Source organism: Salvia splendens, unplaced genomic scaffold (genome assembly GCF_004379255.2).
Source record: "Salvia splendens isolate huo1 unplaced genomic scaffold, SspV2 ctg1010, whole genome shotgun sequence".
NCBI lineage: Eukaryota > Viridiplantae > Streptophyta > Magnoliopsida > Lamiales > Lamiaceae > Salvia > Salvia splendens.
Genome location: NW_024598549.1, coordinates 62,829 through 81,421, shown reverse-complemented (window position 1 = coordinate 81,421; position 18,593 = coordinate 62,829). Strand labels below are relative to the sequence as shown.

Here is an 18,593-nt window from a genome sequence, read left to right as displayed (position 1 = left end):
AAAAGGCAAAACCCATTTTTATTCTTATTGGATTCTATAAATATTCAATTTCAAAACAATACTAATTTATCGTTTATTTCGTTATTATACAATTCAGTAACCGATTTTTGGTCGGTTTTGATGATTATTCTACAAAGTGGATTTTATATATGGTGGGTTCTACTTTCTGCTTGCAATAATTACTTCATTTTTTTTAATGAACAAAAAAATAAGTTTATCGTTTATTTCATGATTATACCAAAAGGCAAAACCCATTTTTAATTCTTGTCGCATGAAACTAAATGTCAAAAGAAGACTAATTTATCGTTTATTTCATGATTTATACCTTTCAGCTGACCAATTTCGGTATGCTTCGAATTATCCTTCTACAAAGTGGATTTTATATATGGTGGTTTCTACTTGCGAAGAATTACCTCATTTTTATTTTTAATGAGCAAAATAACTTTAAATATTTTGTGAATTTTGGATTCAAACGTGAGTATCTTTTTCTATTCATCACTAACTAATCGGATAGTGGCTATCTATTCCCTCAATCTTTGAATAAAAGTTTAACTTTTTAATATCACAAATTTGAAAAATTTGTTACTCCATAAGAGCATCTCCAATGGCAGACGTCCGGTCGGACATCCGCGACGGGCGACCGGGACGTCCGCCATTGTGGCGTCGAAGGTCGGATACGGACGTCCCGTGAGGACGTCGGGTGTCCTCGAACATCGGCGCGACGGGCGGGCGGACGTCCGCCATTGTGGCGTGGGTCGGACGTCCGATTTTTAAATTTTTTTTAATTTTTTTTAAACTCTATATATACGGCTCGTTGAATTTTATTTCATTCGCACCACTTGTGTTAACAAGTTTCTCTCTCTACATCTCTAATTTCAAGTATATCTAGAATGTCTAGTGACAGTGATAGCGAGAATGAGTTGGAGTCGCTGTGGAAGGTGCGATAGATAGGCTGCTACAGCAAAGGGCGCAGCGGCGGCAGCAGGCTGCGGTACCTCGGCCGATCCATCGTCGAACTACAGTACCCCGTGACCACATTGCTGCACATATTCGGTTGTATACAGACTACTTCGCTCCGCAACCGCGTTTTGGGGAAGTCTTATTCCGGCGACGCTTAAGGATGCATCGTCCGCTGTTTCTGCACATCGTGGGTGCTTTAGAGAAAAGATACATGTATTTTAGGATCAGGGAGGATGCAGCTGGCAAACCCGGACTCATGCCCTTGCAGAAGTGCACTGTCGCAATCAGACAACTGGCGTACGGAGGCGCGTCCGACATGTTCGACGAGTACCTCCACATTGGCGAGTCGACAACCGTCGAGTGTCTGCAGAATTTTTGCGCGGGCGTGAGAGCGATATTCGGTGAGCGGTATCTTCGGAGTCCGAGCCCCGAAGACTGCCAGAGCCTGATAGATATGCATGGGTCGGTGCACGGGTTCCCTGGGATGTTGGGCAACATAGATTGTATGCATTGGGAGTGGAAGAACTGCCCCGCCGCCTGGAAGGGGATGTACACTACTAGCTTCAAAGCCAAGCATCCCACGATGATCCTAGAAGCTGTAGCTGACTACCGGCTGTGGATATGGCATGCTTATTTTGGAGTCGCCGGGTCGAACAACGACATCAACGTTCTCCAATCGTCGCCCCTGTTCAATACTCAGTGCGCGGGCGTTGGTCCCGCCATCAGTTTCGTCGCCTACGGCAACCAGCACAATATGGGATACTATTTGGCGGATGGGATATACCCAAACTGGCCCGTCTTTGTGAAGACAATCAAGCATCCGCTCGGACAAAAGAAGTCATACTTTGCGAGCCGTCAGGAAGCAGCGCGCAAGGATGTGGAGCGGGCATTTGGTGTGCTCCAGAGTCGATGGGCGGTAGTCAAGGGTCCTGCACGGCAGTGGTATATTCCCAACATCGGCGATGCCATGTACGCATGTATCATAATGAACAACATGATTGTCGAAAATGAAGGTGCGGAACTGACTCAGTGGACCAATGAAGATGATACGGGTGCAGGTCCAAGTCACGGCGTGGCCACCGCGAATGTGAATATGGGGGTACCTCATGGAGAGGTCGAGCGGATGCGTGCATTTGCCGACATGCGGCAAACAGATGCCCATGCTCGACTTCAGAACGATATTATCGAAGAGGTTTGGACGCGGAAGGGTTGACGTTGATGTTAGTACTTTTTTTGTTTTATTACTATGTAATTTTTTTTTCAAATCATGTATGTTTTTTTTAAATGAAGTTGTTAATTTTTCCCGTTCGTATTCGTGTTGAAATTTTATTTCCGTAAACGTAAATTGTTTTATTTGTGAATTTGTGATTTTTTTTATTGCGGGAAGTCCTAGTGGGAAGGGCGATGGGAAGGGCGGATTGTGAAGGAGATGTCCTAGTGACGTGGCAGTGGGATGGGAAGTCCTAGTGACGTGGCGGGAGGTGTTTTCGGGGTGGATGTCCGAGTGGGACATCCGCCCACTGGAGATGCTCTAATATAGGTGTATGATGACTGGAAAAGGGTAGTGAGCAGAGAAATGGTTCAATATTCGTATTTGGTTTCATAGCATACTTATAATTTTTGTCATTTTTAATTTTTTTATTTTTGTTTTCATTTATTTATAATTTTGTGAACCTTGAGAAATAGTAAGACGCATATATTACGATTGCATCAGACAATAATCTGATAATCATTTCACAAAAGAGTGTTCTTGGAACCGCATCTAATTGTCATGTGGAAATTTCTAGGTAGCTTTTTAAAGTATAAGCGTGAAAGTTTTGGGTAGCTTTTTATATACCCGAAGCATGTTTTGAGTATAAATGAAAAACTATCATGGTATATACGTAAAATCATGTTTTAGGCTACTTGCATATGTTAAACTTTTTTTTCATAAATAATTAAAAGAAATTTATTTACAACATAGTTTGTCATGTATTATTTATTAATTAAATTCATGAAAAATAATAGTAGAACGAACAAGTAATCGTGATTACAAAAAATCTACTTTGTAGAAGTAAGTAGTTCATATTCTCAACCTAGATAAATGTAGACAATCTATGACAAATAGTTTTTAGTGTGGATCTGACGTCTCTTCCTATCTTCGACGACATATGACATTGAAGTGGGGTATTTCACTGAATGGAATACAATGAGATAAGTACTTCTTGCTGGTTAAACCACGTATTAGGTTTCATTAATTATTTATTTCTTAATCTACACAAGTAATATTTAGTTTACAATGTTGGTCATACTCTACTTTGACTTGTCAATATGTACATATTTTTTGCAAATCAATACCATGACATCGTAGATGATGATGATCAACATGAGAAAATTTATTTTATAGAATTGTATCTCAGCTTATACCAGGAGTTGATATTATTCCCAAAATATATGTTCTGATAAAATTTTTATTATACATAAACCTAGGTAGACATAAATGCAGATCACACATATTGGTTGTTGCATATCCAAATATAGCACAAATTGCGCACATTGAGCCCCCGGTCTACCGAATAATAGACGCGATCTCCAACTACTATAGGCTATAGCATAATATCAAACAGAACGCTTATCACATAGAAAACAAATAATGCTCAAGGTATACAATCGAATTTTGTTCTCTTGGAATTAATGAATTATATTAATTCCATATTAATATGATAAAAACATTTGTATTATCATTCAAAATAATAACGTTAAATAAAACTTAATAATCTACTAATAAATTAATTTTCAATTTGGATTTATATTACTAATTCTAAACTAATTTTCAATTTGTTTACATAGTATAGTCTACAACGGACTCCAAAACAATAAAACCAATATAACAATTGGCGGCCAAGCTATTTAAAACCTATTATCCAGTTAATTTTGGCCCACTGGATAGAATAACAGGCCCATGCATTTAAATTGGTAATCGGCCCAATTTAACAAATCAAGGGCTTTCAGCCCACTAAATCGCCGTCTGGTTTCACTGCAATCTCTTCTCCGTCATGGACTTACCATAAGACTTTTTTTTAAATGTATTTGGGTATTTCTATATGCAATGCAGATTAATTAGATCCACTATCCTATAATTTTTTTTGTCACACGATGTCCATTGATAATTTCACTATCTTAATAACATTTGTTATAAATACTAATTTATTATCACATAATACGTCATGATCAACCAAAATATAAATGGATAAAAATTACTCCCTTCGTCCCAAGTTACTTGAGTCGTATTCCATTTTGGATTTTCCCGAGTCATTTCTCTTTTTGACTAAAAACAAAACATCTAATTACACCTACTTTATTCTTTCTTTTACTTTATCTTCTTTCCCCACTCTTACTTTATTCTGTCTTGTACTTTATTTTACTTTATTAACTCACTAAACATAACTTACTTAAATCTCGTACCGAAAAGAAACACCTCAAGTAATGTGGGACGGGGGGAGTATATTTTTATAATAAATATTGTTAAAATACATAAATTATCACATAAGGACGTGAAACCTAGAAAATTATGGATTCAATACTTATATGATCCCACTTTTGTGACCTAACGAATTGGTTTTTGCTAGTCTTCCATAAAAAATCAAAGTCAAAGGTCATTTAATATATAACCCTCATGCAATATATTTCGTCGACAATTGTATACATTTCTAATCTTACTTTGATAAATTGTGGAAAAAACAAAGCGACGTCAATTTCCACAATGTCTTTGCTTTCCATTCAAGAGATTCGGAACAAAAGTTCATACATCATTAATTACATAGGCCAGTTTTAATTCCGTCATTAATTTGTTTTCCTGTTTAGATTTATTGATGGAATCAATTAAATGATTGATCGATTTGAAAGTTAGAATTAAGCATTTCCTTTTTAGATGTAATGAATAATTAAGGGGGTGGTTCGAAGAAAGTGACAAAATACAGAAAAGTCAGCATCATGGTTTGAAGCTTAACATAATTAATCATATCTATTTCAACACGTTGATAATGATATTTATGATTTTTGGTCCATGCACAGTGTGTAACGGCTGCAACTTAGGTGTTGACTGTGATATATCATAGAGTACATATGGTTGTACACATTTATCATTTGTATTTTTTGTTTTGTTTAGTTACGGAACTGATCAACTATCATCTTTCTGTCTTTCTTTTTTTGTGATGCGAGGATAAATTTATATTTTTATAAATATGAAATTATTGAAGGGATAAACAAAAATCTAATGACACTTTGTAATCTCGGAGGGTCTTAATTTTCTTTTACTTCTACGGAGCTTAATCACAGAGCTCATATTTTATGTAAGGACAATTGGTTGCTATCGCTAATATCACGAATTTTGGTCGAATTCTTAATTCACGGAGCTTAATCACACAAAGCTCATATAGTATTTTGGTAGAACGGGACATGAAGAGAGATGTTTAGTTGGTAGGGAAAGAATTGGAGGATGAGTGAAGGAAGCTTGATATACATACAATGTTGTTGACAAAAGTCGATTGATGTGATGTCGAAAGAACCAACATCGTCAACAAGTAGCAATGATCATTAGATAAATACACACGTTGAAATATACTCCCTCCGTCACTCACTACTTGCACTTATTTCCTTTCTGGGCGTCCCAAGTTATTTGCACTCTTTCCATTTTTAGTAACAATTTATACCTACAGCCGTAATTGTTGACTTTGTCTATCACTCATTCCTTAATCTCCGTATCCAAAAGGAAATGTGCGAGTAGTGCGGGACGGAGGGAGTATATAGTTAGATAAAACGACGATGGCAACAAAGGTATTATCAAACAGAGCTAGAGGGGAGTGGGAAAAACGTATGGATTCAAAATCATCAAAATACCCCCTCACCTTTTCTAAAATTGTTGGGCTCTCTCTCAACAATGTTTGTAAGTTTTTTTTTATCCTTCAATTCAATCATCGCTAAGTAATCACCTAGATAAAAATTGCAACTATTACCTTTTCTTACGAAGATTTTAATTTTTCTTTAGTTTTAAATAATTATTGTATTTGAATATAATACATCTAATATGCCTATGAAGTATGAACTACGAATCAACGCCCTAATTGGATTTGTGTTAGTTGGAAAATACTAATTGATACATAAACTATTAAAATACGACATGTATAAGTTGGTATGGAGTTGATGAAAATGACAAATACAATTTTTTCAGAAGGGATATGTACACACCAATGTCATATTTTAGTTGTAAGATATCATTAAAATAGGGTGGCACTTCTCAAACTGTAAACAATAGATTTTGTGTATATCTAACAAGAATAATTTATTGAAAGTTCACTGCATTTTCGTGACAACTAACTGGACTGCTTAATTTGTTATTTAATCACGTTCCGATGCTCTATCTACAGTCACAAATTTGGTCATTGTTTACAACTCGTTCCACTTGCACATTTTGGACAAATTATTAATCTTATTCTTAACAATAATGAGAATGAGATGATGAAATTTCGAGTTTTTTATCCATAAAATTTTATGCGAGCAGTCAAAATCAACGAGACAAACAAAAGTGGGAGGTTAGGGACATTTTGCGTAATTGATTAGTCACCAAAGTCTAATTTGAATTCAAGAAAATGTAGACACCATTGTAGTTAAAAGTTAAAAAAATAGTAATAAATATATTATCCTGCCTAGCAATAATTGTTCCTTAGGAATACTGTTATCTTAAACATGATCAATAGTAATCTAAATGGAGGATTTATGAACGGCGTTTCCTGATTAAATTCAAAGGGCAATTATTTTTTTAATCCAAATTAACAATCATTATTAGTCACTTGTCATATTAACTAAGGATTAGGATTAGAAAGTCAAGTGGATAGCATTTTATAGTCGACTTGGGTTCTTTTCTGAGTTCACACGAATCGATACGTCACTGGTGCAATTTATTTATACAATATCTATTACTCCATCGAATTCATACTAGATTTTAATTTTCATCATTTATAACTAACTATTCCTACACTGTAATACATGGTCCTTTATTAGTTATTACTCCACATTTCACGTGGATTATAAATTATTTTGATAAACAAGGCATTCAACTAATTAACGTCTCAAATTAAGTTTTGGAGATAGAAGGTCTATGTTCCACCATATATCTCGATTTTATTTTATGAAAAGATATTATCCATATAATTAAAACAATTATTGGTATTAAATAACACATCATAATTATCAATCTTTAGAAATTGATATTTCAACAAACTGACATTCTCATATTACCTTTATCCAGTGGCGAAGCTAGGATTTTTATGACGAAGAGCCCAAATCACTGTTAATAGTTATAGAATTTTTTTAATATTTGCGACATCGAAAGTTTGAAACATTTAATATTTTAAATTTTACGTCAGTATAATATATGAAAATGAATTTTTTATAATATTTAAATGTCTACCATAGGAAAAAGTATAAGTAAAAATATACTACAGTAATTTATAACAAATATAATAAAATAATTATTTTTAAAATTTTATTATAAGTATAATAATGGAACATTATAATTCATCTGCATAAATACAAAATAAAAGAGAAAAAGTCGCCAAAGGGATTCAAACTCGGAACATCTAGGTCACGAAACGACGTCTCCAATCAACTGAGCCACTTAAATCACATATACTAAATCTCTATTTGGGGGACAAGAGCCCCCTGCTCCTAACGTGGCTTCACCATTGCCCTTACCCATATGTAACTACTAAAACTTATAATATGATATAGGATTATTTAACTTAGTTTATTCAAATTTTGGGTCCTTTTTATTTTTTGACTTTTCAATCTTATTGAAACAATTTTTAATGCATGGTCCTTAAATACAAAAAATTCAATTTTGACCTAGGAATGTGTATAGCCATGTGACAGTTTTAAATTGTGGGAAATGTTGATTGTGAGAGAAAATAGAGAGTGCGGATATCATCTTTTGATTCACGTGTTAAGTCGCAAAAACAGTCGTTCTTCTTGAACTCCTGTTCAGCTTAATGGTTCTCCACTATTGAGGAGGCACATAGTTAGATTTTTAGGTAGACACATGAACATATTCCAACATTTACAATTACAACAATAAGTCCACAGACTGCTAATGAACCTACAATAAAAGATTGATGCGTTCCATGATCGATCGATGATTCCTCCTTGCACAGATCACATCCAAATCTGAAGAGTCTATCTTTGGTATTGAGTTTTCTTTGCATGAACGACATTTCTCCAAGCAAGACAACCTTTATTTGCCGTGGGGGTTCGCATTATATGATCATTTTCTATCCCGCCTTTTAAGTTGGATGATGCGACACACGACCTTAATTTACTGCTTTGATCACTCATGCCTTAAAAATTACGTTACATAACTTTGTTTTCATGTGTTGGTAAAACTCAGATTTGCTTTCATCTACATGAAGTTGCACATATTTGGACAAACATGCACATAAATGGCCTTAATAGTTTTACAGAAAAACAAGTGAGTATAATTGTATAAATTCATAGCCTCACAAATTCACAATAATTTTCACACAATAGCAATAGACTTGTACCTAAAGTGGATATAACTAATTATTTTCAGAAACTATTTCTGTCCTTGAAATTTAAATCCATCATATATTACTGACTGTTTCTGGATTTAATAAAAGCGCGTGGAACTATATATGACGACGGCAATATAGACAAGAAAAAACAACAAAAGTGGAATATGTGTGAAATAAAATTCATTACATCCATCTATGCGGCTTATTAGAGTGTCCACTACAAGGCGGACACGCCCAATAGCCTCACCCCAGTTTTTATCTATAGCCCCAGTTTTGTTGTCCATAGCCCCAAAATTTTGTATCCGCCACTATAGTGGACACCTCCAATAGCCCCCAAATTTTATGATCAACTTTCATTTTATAATGTTTCAAGTAATTATGAACAAATTTATCGGGCTATACGTAATTAGAAGAATACGACTATACGAAGTAGAATTAAAATTAAAATTAAAATTACACACTACATTTAATCTAGTACAAATCACTAACATGTTTACACTGCACCACCACCTCTCCTACGTGCCCAGACTTTTTCAATCAAATCGGCCTGCAGTGTATTATGTGATGTGGTCCTGCGCACCGACGGGGGTTATCCACAAAGTAATCATCCATTAGACGATGGTGCGCACCGACGTGGTCTCGTGGGATTGTCCGCCGATGAGTAATGGCACGAGGGATCACATCCTCCGCCTCCTCCGCCAAACGGGCCGCTTCCTCCTGGGTGGCCTGGTGTTGCACATGTTGAATCAGAGCATTCCAGCTGTCTCTCCACAAATTGTTCATTTTCGACCCCAAATTGTAGTGAGAGAAATTTTTATAGATGTAGAGTTGGAATGGTGTGAAAATAATGAATGGAGTGGGGTGTATTTATAGGTGAATTGAAATGTAAAAAAAAAAATTTAAAAATCGGCTATAGCCGCGGCTGTCGATGCCGCCACTATAGGCGCCGCGCCTATAGTCGCGTCCGCCCCTATTTCGGTGTCCGCCCGCGCTCTCCACTATAGCCGCTCGCCCTCCGCCTATAGCCGCGGACGCCTTATCGTGGACACCCTTAGCAAGACCCAAAATCACAAAATTAGCCGGTCAAACCAACCCACTCCCTGTGTTGACCATCTTTTTTTTCCTACTTATATATAGCTAATGCCTATAGTTTCCTCGTTCTCATTTTTTTCTTGCACGCACAATTTCAAAAGTGGTTAGAAGACTTAGTCATAAGGGAGATTTTTTATAGTTGGAAGAATCTCTCCTTTTTCTTCATATATTATACTCCTACTTTCATATCCATTTTCCCAATTTATATAGCACAAAAAGCTCTAATTTTGCACTACAAGAACTAGTTGTTCATATTCATTCATAACCCATTTTACAACTTATTGTATAGTTTGACATGTACAAATCCCAAATGCAAAATTCGGAAAATAATCAAAACCACCACCATCACCACCACCACCACTCCGACACTGAAATTGTAGACAAAGCCTCTTTCAGCGGTCCACTTAGTGGGCCGCTGAAGAGGCCGGGCGGGGGGAGGAAAAGCGCCCGATTCAACATCCCGGGAGACTCCCCTGCCTCGGCCAACTCCGGCGATGACTACGTGGAGATCACCCTCGACGTCCGGGAGGACTCGGTGGCGGTGCACAGCGTGAAGGCGGCGGGCGGCGGCGAGGTGGAGGATCCGGAGCTGGCTCTGCTGGCCCGGGGCCTGGAGAAGCGGTCCTCATTCGGATCCTCCGTCGTCCGAAACGCCTCGTCGAGAATCCGGCAGGTCTCGCACGAGCTCAAGCGCCTCGCCTCCCTCACGCGCCGCCCCCAGCCGCCGGGGAGGTTCGACCGGACCAAGTCCGCCGCCGCGCATGCTCTTAAAGGCCTCAAGTTCATCAGCAAGACCGACGGCGCCGCCGCCTGGGCAGGCGTCGAGAAGCGCTTCGACGATATCACCAAAGACACCAACGGCTTGCTCCCTCGCGCCCGCTTTGGCGAATGCATCGGTAATTAATTCATTTCCTTTCAAATTTTCCTTTATTATTATTATTAAAAAAAACATAGCAAAATTGTTGGTTTTGATTAGGCATGAACAAGGAGAAGGAGTCCAGCGATTTCGCCGGCGAGCTCTTCGACGCGCTAGCGCGGCGGAGGAACATCACCGGCGGGTGTATTAACAAGGGGCAGCTGAGGGAATTCTGGGACCAAGTTGCTGATCAAAGCTTCGATACGCGCCTTCAAACCTTCTTCGACATGTAAAGAATTGATTTCGAATCTTGATATGTCACGATCGGAAAATCATTCATTGCACATGATATTTTATTTTATTTATATTAATTTTTTTTCCCGCGCAGGGTTGATAAAGATGCCGATGGCAGAATCACAGAGGAGGAAGTCAGAGAGGTAAGAAGCAATAATAATCCACTATACTATTGTTATTATTATGCTAGATTTATTAATTTATATACATTGACTTTCGATCATCATAATTCACAATATAATTAAATGCAGATTATTGCAATAAGTGCCTCCGCGAACAAGCTGTCGAATATTCAGAAGCAAGCGGATGAATATGCAAGATTGATTATGGAAGAATTGGACCCTAATGAGATGGGATATATCATGGTAAATTAATAAATGCACTCATAAAAAGATGTAGCTAGTTAATTTTCAAAAAATTAAATAAAAAAACCGAATAATGTATTTTGTTTGAAAATAGATTGAGAATTTGGAGATGCTGCTGCTGCAAGGGCCGAGCCAATCGGTTAGAGGCGAGCGCGAGAGCCGGAATCTGAGCAAGATGTTGAGTGAGAAATTGAGGGCAAATGAAGAGCATGGCATAAAGAGGTGGTACAGAGATGGTCGTTACTTTTTGCTTGATAATTGGCAGAGAGTTTGGGTGATGGCTTTGTGGATTGGAGTTATGGCTCTTCTCTTCACTTGGAAATACATCCAATACAAGGATAGAGAGGCCTTCGAGGTGATGGGCCACTGCGTCTGCATGGCCAAAGGCGCCGCCGAGACCCTAAAGCTCAACATGGCTCTCATTCTCCTCCCCGTCTGTCGGAACACCATCACCTGGCTCCGGAACAAGACCAGGCTCGGGGCCGCCGTCCCCTTTGACGACAATCTCAACTTCCACAAGGTAAGTAAGTAACACTAATAAAAATAAATACATTATAAATGTCACATCAAACATGATTCTGGTAATAATTAATTAATAGGTTATTGCGATCGCGATTGCAATGGGAGTTGGAATACATGGGATAAGCCATCTAGCGTGTGATTTTCCCCGTCTCATGAGGGCGACGGCAGATGAGTACGAGGACATGGTGCCTTTCTTCGGGGAGCAGCCGAGGAGCTATTGGGTGTTCGTCAAAGGGTGGGAAGGTGTGAGCGGAATTGTGATGGTAGTGCTAATGGCAATAGCCTTCACACTAGCTTCACCGTGGTTTAGGAGAGGAAAAATTAATGTACCAAAGCCTTTGAATAAGCTCACCGGATTCAATGCGTTTTGGTATTCGCATCATCTATTTGTGATTGTATACGCTTCCCTCATTATTCACGGCATCAAGCTCTACTTGACCAAAGAATGGTACAAGAAAACGGTAAGTCCTTAATCATCATTAACCTTCCTACTTGATACTCAACTTGTACTTGGTATTCATAATTATGTACTGTATCTTTTTTTACTTCAGACGTGGATGTATTTGGCCCTTCCGCTTACTCTCTATGCCTCCGAAAGATTGATTAGGGCATTTAGGTCGAGCATCAAGGCAGTCAAGATCCTGAAGGTACGAATTGTTTCTCATTTTGGGTCATCCACGATTTATAATCTTATTCGATTATTTTTATTAATATATATGTATGATGAAGGTGGCTGTGTACCCCGGGAATGTGCTAACGCTTCACATGTCTAAGCCGCAAGGATTTAAATACAAAAGTGGGCAATACATTTTCGTCAATTGTGCTGCTGTTTCCCCATTCGAGTGGTACTTGCCTCATTACTACTATTATTTAAATATTACTACTATATATAAATTTTGGAAAATTGATTGGTCTATATTTGACGTGATTGCAGGCACCCATTTTCCATTACTTCAGCACCCAGAGACGATTATGTTAGTGTTCACATCAGAACACTTGGTGATTGGACCAGGCAATTGAAACAAGTATTTTCTAAGGTACCCCAATTTCCTATATATATTCACTTTATATTCATTCATCATCCATCTGTTACAACTTATAACGAACTCTATTTATTTGCCATTTAAATAAATGTTGCACAACTGCATTATTTGCCTAGATCAAGCTACCTATGTCCTATTAATGTTAAGATATATATGTCCTATTTTTTAGCTTCCCATATATATACAAATCATATCCTTAATAATTTTTATTTTTTAGCAATGTATTACCGAAAAAATAATTATAGCAATGGCCATCGCCTTCTTTTTTGGTGACTAACCAAAAGATAAAGATTTTTCTAATAAAGTGTGTATTGTAAGCTGTAGAAAACAGATCAAGCAATACAACTCTGCCCTCTTTTCTTCCCGTGGACGTAGATTTACCTCAGTAAATCGAACCACGTAAATTCTCTGTGTCGTGATCTGCATTTTCCTGCATTCATCACCATCAAAAATTCGCGGATTCATCACTATTGTTCTCAATTAAAATAACTTCTATATACTCCCTCCGTCCCCCATTAAGTATCATAGTTTTTTTTTTATTTTGGTTTGCCCCATATTAATTGTCCCATTTCATTTTTATCATTTTTTGGTAGCGGATCCTATATTCCACTAATTCATTTTTACTCACATTTTACTATGAAATTAATATATAAAGTATGACTCACATTTTACTAATTTTTTTTAATCCACTTTCTATTACATTTTTTAAAACCTGTATCAAGTCAACGTGATACACATATTGGGGGACGAAGAGAAGTGTTTTAAGGTGTTAGGTTTCTAAGTGACTATTTTGAGATGTAGAGGGTTTGTGCATTTCACCTAGAATTTGATTGAGTACTTTTATTTTTCCATGATTTATGATTTTTCATAGATATATCCATACAACACTTTTGACCGACTAATTTCTTTTTTGCTAAAAAAAATGAACTTTGAGTTTTAATTAGATTTTGTGATATAGTTTAATTATTAACTACTATAATCAAGTATGATATCCGCATTTTTAATTAAAATATCAATAGCTTTAATATTTAATTGTAATAAAAATAAGAAAAATTAAAGGAAAAAAAGAACAAGAAAGTAGAAAATTGAAGGAAACCAAAATAAAAAAATTGCCCAATGAATGATTTAATATCGTTATATAGACGACTAAATAGTGCATGCTAGTGGAAAATTTCAATTGACAAAAATACCCTTGAGGAAAAATTTTCAATAAGGATAAAAATGTCACGAAAAATGCAAAAAAAGGACCTTAAATGTGATTAACTATGACAAGGTGTACCATGCTAATAGAATTCACTGGAAGACTTGCCTAGTGCCCAACTTTTGGATCGGTTTATCCAACTAGGTAAATTCAATATCAATGATAGACTATTTAGATTTGGAGTTCTCTGGAAAATTGCAAGCGATCTGTGCGTGTTTTGCAAGAAGGAGCGAGAAACTATCAATCACATCATGTTCGGGTGTAAGTTCTCTAGTATTTTGTGATATTTCTATTGCGCTTTCTCACTTGGATGGATGCATATTTCTACAGGTTTGGTAAGAATATGTGGACATCCCTATTTTATGTGATTTCGTGGTACATATGGTGGCTTAGAAACAAAGTGACCTTCCAAAAAATTGAACCAAATTGGGATGTTGAAAGAAGACTCATTCTTTGGAGGCCCGACTCATGAATTAAAGGGTGGTGCCCGAACTTTCCTTTTCTACATAGAGAATTGTATGACGACTTGTTCAAAGTTAGAAGGTGGTTTAGAAGTTATGAAAGAATCAATACTACTTGCCGAGTGACACACAGGTGTACTTGCCGAGTGACACAAAGGTGAACTTCACCTCGCTTCTCTAACTTCTTTTTTTGCCCTCTTTGCATGTAGTTGGGATAGCTCTTGGCTTTTGGTGGTTGTGTTGTTACTTGCCCCTTTTGTTGCTTTTTATTGGCGGGAAGTGTGTTGGTCATGATTTGTTGTGCGCTTCGCTTATTCCTTAGTTTTTTTGGCTTGATGTCGGTCTTATTTTGATTTCGTTATGGTAATGATTTTGTTGTTTGTTTTGATTGGGTTGAACTTTGTGTTTTTAATGCTCACTACATTTTGTGGTTTTAGCTTTTAATTAATAAAAAAAATGAAACCTCTTAAGTCTGTAAACAAAAATGAAACCAATCAATCTCTAGCTTTTAAGATAAACAAAATGTAGTGAGGTCTTAAACAACACAACACAAAACAACCAAGCAAACAAAATCACATACACTATTTTTAAGATAAAGCCATATGAAATGCTTGATGGCAATAGATGGAAACGGAAACGGAAACATACATAACAAAATAACGCAGAATACTTACAACCAGATTCTTCTGGTGAAACCAATATTCATTAGTGTAGAAACTGCTGATCACAAAGCTGCTGCTTGGCGACAAGAGTCAAACACAGGAGGCCATCGATCAACAACTCGAGCTCAAATATGCGACACAAGAGCAAGCGATGGAGACTCAATCTCATACTTACTGGTCCAGAATACACGAAGCAGCCTCCAAATTAAATTAGGCACCAGCTCCAAAAACGAAGCCAGTTTTTCTCATGCCTCATTGCTCCCTCACACCAGGATTGGTTTAAGGAGTTTCTTTTTCTTTCAGTGAAATAGAAAAATATGCAGGCCTTCTCAGACTCTCCCACTCTTCACATGAAACTTTCATGTTTATTGTGCTTTGGTAGTATCAACTAGAAGATGCAGATTTTAATGGCTGTTGGACATGGTCACACAGCCATTCATAATTAAAAAAAAAAACTGCAATCCCAATCTATCACAAATACCGTTCAAGTTACAAGCAACCATCTACAACGAGAAACGTTCAGTACAAAAAATCACACCGTGCTTCGATTTTTTTTTGAGAAAGAGAGAATCATGAATCTTGAAAAGGGTTCTGAAAGTCTTCAGCTAACCAGCATTCGGCCTGAATTAAAATTATGACATTCCACCAAAAGTTCAAGCAATCAATATCTGAAGTATTGTAAAGAGTATTGGGATCAAATCATTCTCTGCATTCAAACTAAACACTAGTAAACAAAGAAATATATAAAGGCATATGTTGTCAGTTGGGGAAGAAGTTTAGCATGAAAATCATTAGACAAACAAGAAACCATCCAAAGATTTTCTTTCAAAATAAGAATAGAAATATTTGGTAGGCATAATATCATCACAGCTTCCAGAAGATATAAAATAATTGTGGATATGCAGAGAATAAATCACCAGGGCAGAAGATATAAGAATCCAAACGGCTTAGTGCTTCAGAACAATTGAATTTATACCTATTTTGGAAATAATTGAAGAGCAAAAGTATCATGAACCTTGAGGTGAAATGCAACATTATTTAATTGAGGCTGACATCATAGACTGAACCATTTTCAGAATGGATGTGGTTTCTTTGAGCATCTTCTACTAAGGAATCAGCAGAAGAGTCTTCTGGAGTTGTGAGGATCTCAGAGATGAATTTGATAAAAGAGCAAAGCCCACCGAGGAAGTTATGATCAATAACCCCATTGCCTTTATGAACGTGGGCGAAATCCACAAGCTTGATTTCTGCTCGGGGGCTCTTCCCGCTCGATGCAAGATCCTTTTCAAACATCATAAGTACTGAGGAAGAATAGAAATGATAGATGGTTTGATCCTCAAACCATGCCTTCAATTCCACCAACTGTGATAAAATACCATTGGAGCCACCATAAACAGTTGATGCAAATGCACAATCTGGTTTCATATGCGGCTCTTCTGATGTGTTAGAAGAAACAAAGCTTTTCAGAAGCAACTTAACTTCATCAGCTGAAAGAGTCTGGATCGACAATCTGTTCTCCGGCTCCCAGTATCCTGATTCCGTGCTTTTAAAGATTCGTGCGCCCGACACTCTAAATCCTAGCGGAAGGCTGGAAGTTCCCCTATCCTTCTTTAAACACCTGTGAACGTAGCCCTCTGGAGCTTGCTGATGCCAAGTCCTTGAACCAATTTTGATGTCCATTATAGATGGATTTACACGACTAAAAGTAAGATCTTGTAAGACTAGATGAGTTTGCATACCCGATCCATCAGATGCTTCCACGAGCCGAGTACCATCAAACTCGGGGAAGAAGCTTTTGATATGGTCAGGAATTTTAGTGTTTGAAGAGAATGATGCATAGAAAGAGACCTCGTTAGCTCCACGCTCATCACCCTGAAGTGGCTTGTAGAAACGCCCTGCATCGTCAACAAGTGGTCCGAGCCGTCCATCACGAGCTCTGTGTCCAGCAACCTGATGATCTGGGACTTTAAGCATGCTGCTTAGCAGAATTTGATTTTTTCTACAGAAGTTTGACTTATTTAAAAATCAAAACCCTTCAACCCTGGCCACACTCAAACATACATAAACAGTATAAAAGCAGAGCATGAAAATTAAATAAAAGACTTAAGAATCCTGAAAGTAATATAGGTCATGAGATTTATCCAAATATTCCAATTTTCCAGCAGGAAGAATAAGAGGATTTCATTAAAGTCGGATGCAAAGTAAAACACATGTAGTTCAAATCAAACTAGTTACCTGTTCTTGGACGATGCTATTCCAACCAAAGGCTATCATCAATTACTTAAATTTGCAGTTTCACAAAAATTCTAGTCATCTAGTTATGGGTAAAATACTCAAATCCAACAGAAAAAGGAGCTAAATTTTCCACAATTTTTCCATATTCCGCATTTTGGTTTGCCATTGAGATTAAGATAACAACAATGCACTATTACCATGTACTCTCCTTTTCTCTATCTTGATGATGAGCAGAATGTCAACACTATACTACACTAGCTGGAGAAGTTGAATCACCTATACATACATGTATGTCTTCACTAATATACATATATGAGGATGTCAACAATATAATGCCCACACATATGCAGTGATATCATAGATATAAATCAAGTACTCCGTATGTAACTTTATTTACCAATTCAAAAGATTAAGTTGAATTAGGCACTTTATCCTCCACACAAGAATCATGGTCAAAAGTATAGCAACAACACATGCAAAACCACATAATTTCAGTCAGTATAGTTGAAAGCAGATCAAGATCACTTGTTTATCCTAATTACAAAGAATCGTATCGTATCCAATGAAAAGATACCTCCTCAAATTGACAATTCGGGAAACCAATCATATACATAAACCAAGCACAAATTCACTTTGAATAAGATCCCTTTCCATCCACTCAAAAGAGAATCTATACTTCCCAAATGCATAAAAAAATACTTATAAAAAAGCTTGTACCTTTTTCCTGGATTGTGAAAGAAGATTTGCTGGGTTAAAAAAACCTCGAAAATGACGAGGTTAAAGGGGTTTGCCTTTCTGGGTTTTTGCCACCCGAGTCGATAATCCAAATAGTTTTGGCATTACGCCAAACGTGAGAAGAAAATAATCCATACATACTACTACACTATTTTTCACAATTTGTGCATGGAAGAAGACTATTTTATATTGCTACTTAAACCCAAGAATTGGATACAATGTGCATTTCAGGAGCGATTGTCAAGTTATTATATAATTCTTGAATAGCTAAATTTTTACTATTAACTTTTATGTAATGATGAATCTTGATACTGTGAGTATTTACGTAGGAGCAACAACATAATTTATTTAGTTTTTAAATACTTTGATAATGGGAGCAGCATAAAATATAAGTAAAATAAAAAATCTCAATTTATAATAAAATTTTCCCACATCGTTTTCTTATGTAATTGTCCCACCCATTAGGCTTTGCACGAATAAACTAAGATTTACTAAGTTCAGGTAAGCTTGGTTTATCAAGTAACCAAAGCTTATTAAAGTTCAAATTTAATAAGCAATTGAGAGTTAAAACTTTTAATGAATCACACGTGAATTTTTAAGAA

The 18,593-nt window shown here is 36.8% G+C and overlaps 2 protein-coding genes across 4 annotated transcripts; one reads left to right on the top strand and one right to left on the bottom strand.

Moving 5' to 3' along the window:
• The first annotated feature begins 9,704 nt into the window (after positions 1-9,704).
• Positions 9,705-14,673, top strand: LOC121788317 (respiratory burst oxidase homolog protein C-like). Of its 3 annotated transcripts, none has more exons than XR_006047715.1 (10): positions 9,705-10,513; positions 10,594-10,762; positions 10,862-10,910; positions 11,019-11,132; positions 11,227-11,652; positions 11,732-12,115; positions 12,206-12,301; positions 12,384-12,499; positions 12,589-14,159; positions 14,229-14,673. XR_006047715.1 is itself a non-coding variant. In XM_042187029.1 (10 exons), exons 1-10 carry the CDS (start codon positions 9,913-9,915, stop codon positions 14,235-14,237), a joined length of 2,067 nt encoding a protein of 688 aa, XP_042042963.1. In that variant the 5' UTR covers positions 9,705-9,912; the 3' UTR covers positions 14,238-14,673. The 3 variants fall into 3 exon arrangements, 2 of the variants coding, with proteins under 2 accessions (XP_042042963.1, XP_042042962.1); XM_042187029.1 differs by having other exon boundaries at positions 12,589-12,691; XM_042187028.1 differs by having other exon boundaries at positions 12,589-14,673.
• Positions 13,807-17,567, bottom strand: LOC121788318 (inositol polyphosphate multikinase alpha-like). Its single transcript, XM_042187030.1, has 2 exons — positions 16,037-17,567; positions 13,807-15,642 (listed from the first exon to the last, which is right to left on the bottom strand). Exon 1 carries the CDS (start codon positions 16,993-16,995, stop codon positions 16,060-16,062), a length of 936 nt encoding a protein of 311 aa, XP_042042964.1. The 5' UTR covers positions 16,996-17,567; the 3' UTR covers positions 13,807-15,642; positions 16,037-16,059.
• Positions 17,568-18,593: the final 1,026 nt, after the last annotated feature.

Excerpts from the sequence above, each read along its gene's own strand:
- LOC121788318 (XM_042187030.1), bottom strand. The coding sequence starts at position 16,995 with ATGCTTAAAGTCCCAGATCATCAGGTTGCTGGACACAGAGCTCGTGAT.
- LOC121788317 (XM_042187028.1), top strand. The coding sequence starts at position 9,913 with ATGTACAAATCCCAAATGCAAAATTCGGAAAATAATCAAAACCACCAC. Across the intron at positions 10,514-10,593 it reads CCGCTTTGGCGAATGCATCG|GCATGAACAAGGAGAAGGAG; the intron begins GTAATTAATTCA and ends GGTTTTGATTAG. Across the intron at positions 10,763-10,861 it reads CTTCAAACCTTCTTCGACAT|GGTTGATAAAGATGCCGATG; the intron begins GTAAAGAATTGA and ends TTTCCCGCGCAG.